Raw genomic sequence first — 4,315 nt, forward strand, 5'->3', positions numbered from 1 at the left:
GTCAGGTTTATCTGAGCGATCCTGGTCTGGTTTATCTGAGCGATCCTGGTCAGGTTTATCTGAGAGATCCTGGTCAGGTTTATCTGCGCGATCCTGGTCAGGTTTATCTGCGCGATCGTGGTTAGGTTTGAGCCCATTGTTGCAGCCACTGGGTCAGTCCATTTTGCACGGGGTCTTCCTTCTCTTTATTCACTGCTCCCCTTCCAATCATGATGTCTTTCCCACGCTGGCCTCTCTTGATAACATGTCCAAAGTACTAGAAACAAAGTCTTGTTATCCTTGCTGCTGAGGGGCATTCTGACTACTTCTTCCGAGACAGATTTGTTTGTTCCTCTGGCAGGCCATAGTACTTTCAAAATTCTTCACCAGCACCATAATTCAAATGCATTGATTCTTCATGTGTCTTAACTGGACACAAGTTTTTAGTTCTCTTGACGAAATACTTGTTTACATTGCCACTCGCTTTCTCCAGTTGGTTTAAATAGAATGGTTTCTATGCAACAACAAAGATTGACCATAAATTATATGTGTTTTGTAGATGACCCCAGGCACTAAAACTCATCTTTCCCCTAATGCCCAAAACTCCAGAGATAGCAACTCTTCAGTTTAAGCATTTAATTAGCAAAATATAAACAAGTAAGGAGATTTTCCTTTGGACCTCAGTAATGTAAGTACTGTATTTTTATACTGTATTTATCTACAATTGGGTGTACTTCAGGTAAAGAGTAAGTAAAAAGACAGATGTAGAAAAAGAGGGCAGGCCTTGTGAGCCCGAGTAAAACACAAGCCAAAAACTATCTTCTTGCCTATGAATAGCAAGCTATTCATGTATCAAATATGTGCGAGGATGCACTGACAAATTTAGTATTCTATTTGTTTCTTGACCTTCTAAGATCATAAATACTTTGGAGACGACTTTTTGCCCTTTACTTTAAGAGGGCATGCTTGCAAGTATGTATATTACACATGATTTTCTAATATTTTCACAATTTTCTACACCCATTGTCATCTTAATTTGTTTTCATGCACTTATTGTAGAGATTGAAAAAATTTATGCACTATAAACATTTGGACTCATGCTCAGCAAACCGTAAATGTTCAATACTGTTCTTATGATTGCTGCTGTTTTCTGCTGCTTTGATCTCGGCTGTTGTTGCTTGACTGTTGTTGCTATTGAGTGGACTCCCACTCACGGTGACCCCATGCATGAACAGAGGTGCTCCACAAGGTTTGCAAGCCATAACCTTTCAGAAGCAGGTTGCCAGACCGGTCTTCTGCGGCACCTGTTGATGTTAGGTGCCGTCCAGTTGGTTCTGTCTCCTAGTGAACCTGTGATTAACAGAACAAAACACTGCTTGGTGCCACACTAGCCTCACATTTGTTATGTCCAAGCCCACTGTGGCCGCCGAGGTGTCAATTCATCTCTTGAAGGTCTTCCTCTTTTCCACCAGCCGTCTACTTGACCAAGCTTGATGTCCTTTTCCAGGGACTGCTCTCTCCTGATAACATGTCCAAATTACATGCAATGAAATCTCGCCACCTTCCCTTGAAAGGACTATTCTGGCTGTAGTTCACCAAGCATTTGTACTTTGGCTAGCCACTCCATCTCTATTTGTTTAGTCCATCCTTCTGCTGAGATTAAGCCCAGCTGAAAATAACAAAACGACCAAATACCCAAACCGAAGCCAACCCATTGCTGTCAAGTCCATTTCAACTCATAGCACTGCCACAGGACAGAGTAGAGCTGCTCCCACAGGGTTTCCCAGGATGCCACGTCGTGCTCCCACAGGGGGCTAATGAGTTTGAACCTCCACCTTTTGGTTAGCAGCCGTGCCTGCAGCACCAAGGCCCCTTTCTCAAATAGAAAGGCTTTACGGGATTTCTCTAAGGTGAAAGATCTGAGAGTGGGCTGTTCAGTGCTGACACAGCAGCCCCACGATGCTGTCAGAGGCTCACATGCTTTCCTTTTCACTGTCTGCCATCCCCAAAGTCTCTCGTGGGGCAAAACTGCTTCCTAAAAACCAAGGAACACAGCTTTGCAGTGGTAGTGAAATGAAGTCAGAGGCAATAGGAAGCCCACCTCTCTTGTAAGACTTCCCTGAAGAGTGGTTTTATTTTTCCTCCCCACTATCATCGAGTGGATTCTGATTCATCGCAACCCTCTAGGGCAGAGCAGAACTGCCCCTTTGGGTTTCTGAGGTTCTTAAATCTTTACAGGAGCAGAACAGCTCCTCTCTCCAAATAACGGCAAACTCTCCATTTAGAACTGGCCCAAACCTAGTGACTTAGCCACATCTGGCTCCAAGAAACCCTAAGACAGCTCTTTGGCTGGGTGATGGTGTTGCCATTGAGTCAGCACCAACAGAGTGCTCTCACCGTGGGCTGCCTGGCCTGGTCCTGCACCAGCTTCACAATTCGAGGTGCCCTTGAAGCCATTGTTGTGGCCACGTCAACATTGTATTTTGAATGTTTCCCACTGAGAGGGTTGGTTTCTGGCACTGGTTCAGAGAGCATTCTATTGTGATGCATGTGTAGGGTTTCCACTGGCTAATTTTCAGTAGAGTCTGTAAGCTCCACGGAAGCCTGTCGCCCAGGGCCCTTCTGGTATTTGCAATACTGGTGGCAGAACATCTGGAATCAAAATAGCATGCAAACTCCACACACTGACAGATGGGGAGTGGGATCAGTGTGCCCAACTGAAAAAACTATGTCCTGTTCCTTTAAGAAAGAAAAGTTGGTTTTCGGTTCCTAAAAAATTAGGAGAAAAGAGATGTGGTGAGACTCTCATCCTTTATCACGTCCAACAAGAAATTGTTGACTTACATTTTCAGTTTCTTCCCCTCAAACATGTCCTACCCATCCCCATCATCCGAACAGAAAGCCAGAAAGCTTGATTTGCGTCATTCTTTTTCACTTGGAAAAATGAAAACAAAAAACAAAAAAACTACTTCCTTTGCAATCTCTTTCACATCTTATTGCCAATCCAGACTAGAAGAGGGCAAGACTTTTACCTCCGCACTTTGGATGTACCAGACTAGTTCCTGGAGGACAAGGAGGACGCCCCCTCAACGAGATGGCGGACGCAGTGGCTGCAACAATGGGCTCACACACAACCCCTGTGCCCAGGATGCAGGGCTGCGCGGTGCTTCCTTCTGGTGGGCTGGGGGCCCAAGCAGGCGGAACCCACTCGACGGCGCCTAACAACTCATTATCATACCTCACTGTATACCTAGTTTCCAGAATACAAAGCTTTTATGTACACCAACAAGTTTTAAGCTTTATTTGTATATAGCTATGCGAGCAATCGCACTTCTGGGGGCCCAATGGTTACGCACTGGGCGGCCAACGGCAAGGTCAGCAGTTGGACCGAAGCCGCCGCTCTGCGGGAGAAGAGACAGGCTTTCTTTCGACTTCGGTCGTCTCCAGGGTGGAAGTCGCTGGGGCCGTTGCACCCTGTGCGGCAGCGTTGCCGAGTCGGCATCCATTGATGGCAGTAGTGTGCACAGACCGCTCGCTCACTGCTGTGAACTGTGTAAGGGTGTAACACACGATACAAAAACCTCCCCGGCCACATAAACCTCTAGCATTAAAGAGGAAAAGAGATCCTCCTTTCCAACCCGTCCCTGGGCGAGGCACGCAGCGGTTTGCTGGACGCAAGCAGGCTCCCCGCGGAGCCGAAGCGCGGGGACCGCGCGCGCGCTCTCCGACGACGTCTGCGGCCGCCGGGAAGGACAGGCGCGCGCTCCCGCGGTCCCCGGGGCGCAGGCGGGAACGTCAGCGCCGCGCTCCTCTGACGTGCGTGCGTAGCCGGAAGTCGCGGTGGCCGCCGGGAAGCTGGTCGTAGCTGCCGATCGCCGGTTGCTGGAAGATGGTGCTTACCAGGTCTGCTCGGCCTCGGGCCAGGAGACAAGACACGTCCGTTGAAAGCTCCCCAAAGAAGGTAGGCCATCCCGTCTCCCCTGGTCCCTCTCGCCCTTTCGGGGAGCGAGGTTCACGGAAGCGGGGTGCACAAGGAAGCTCAAGGGCCCCAGGAAACGTGAGGCCCGCGGGCGGAGGGCTGGGCTGGGCTGGGCTGGCCGCACGCCGTACCGAACTCGGCGCTCATGTCACCTTTAATCCTCACTAGTCTTTTATTGTATTTATTTAGTTTTAAAAATCATTTTATTGGGGGCTCATACAACTCTTATCACAATCCATTCATCCATCGTGTAAAGCACATTTGTACATTCATTGCCCTCATCATTCTCAAGGCATTTGCTCTCCACTTAAGCCCCTGGCATCAGTTCACTTTTCCCCCTCCCTCCCCGCTCCCCCT

General features: G+C 48.6%; 1 protein-coding gene across 1 annotated transcript in view; it reads left to right on the plus strand.

The window, feature by feature from the left end:
* The first annotated feature begins 3,851 nt into the window (after positions 1–3,851).
* DNTTIP2 (deoxynucleotidyltransferase terminal interacting protein 2) overlaps positions 3,852–4,315 on the plus strand; it is a 10,359-nt gene continuing 9,895 nt past the window's right edge. Inside the window, exon 1 of the mRNA XM_004699251.2 lies at positions 3,852–3,940. Coding sequence (XP_004699308.1) covers positions 3,869–3,940 — 72 coding nt within the window. The 5' untranslated portion in view covers positions 3,852–3,868. The remainder of the gene's footprint in view (positions 3,941–4,315) is intronic.

Source organism: Echinops telfairi, unplaced genomic scaffold, assembly GCF_000313985.2.
Source record: "Echinops telfairi isolate 266 unplaced genomic scaffold, ASM31398v2 ScPeMD7_443;HRSCAF=831, whole genome shotgun sequence".
Taxonomy (NCBI): domain Eukaryota; kingdom Metazoa; phylum Chordata; class Mammalia; order Afrosoricida; family Tenrecidae; genus Echinops; species Echinops telfairi.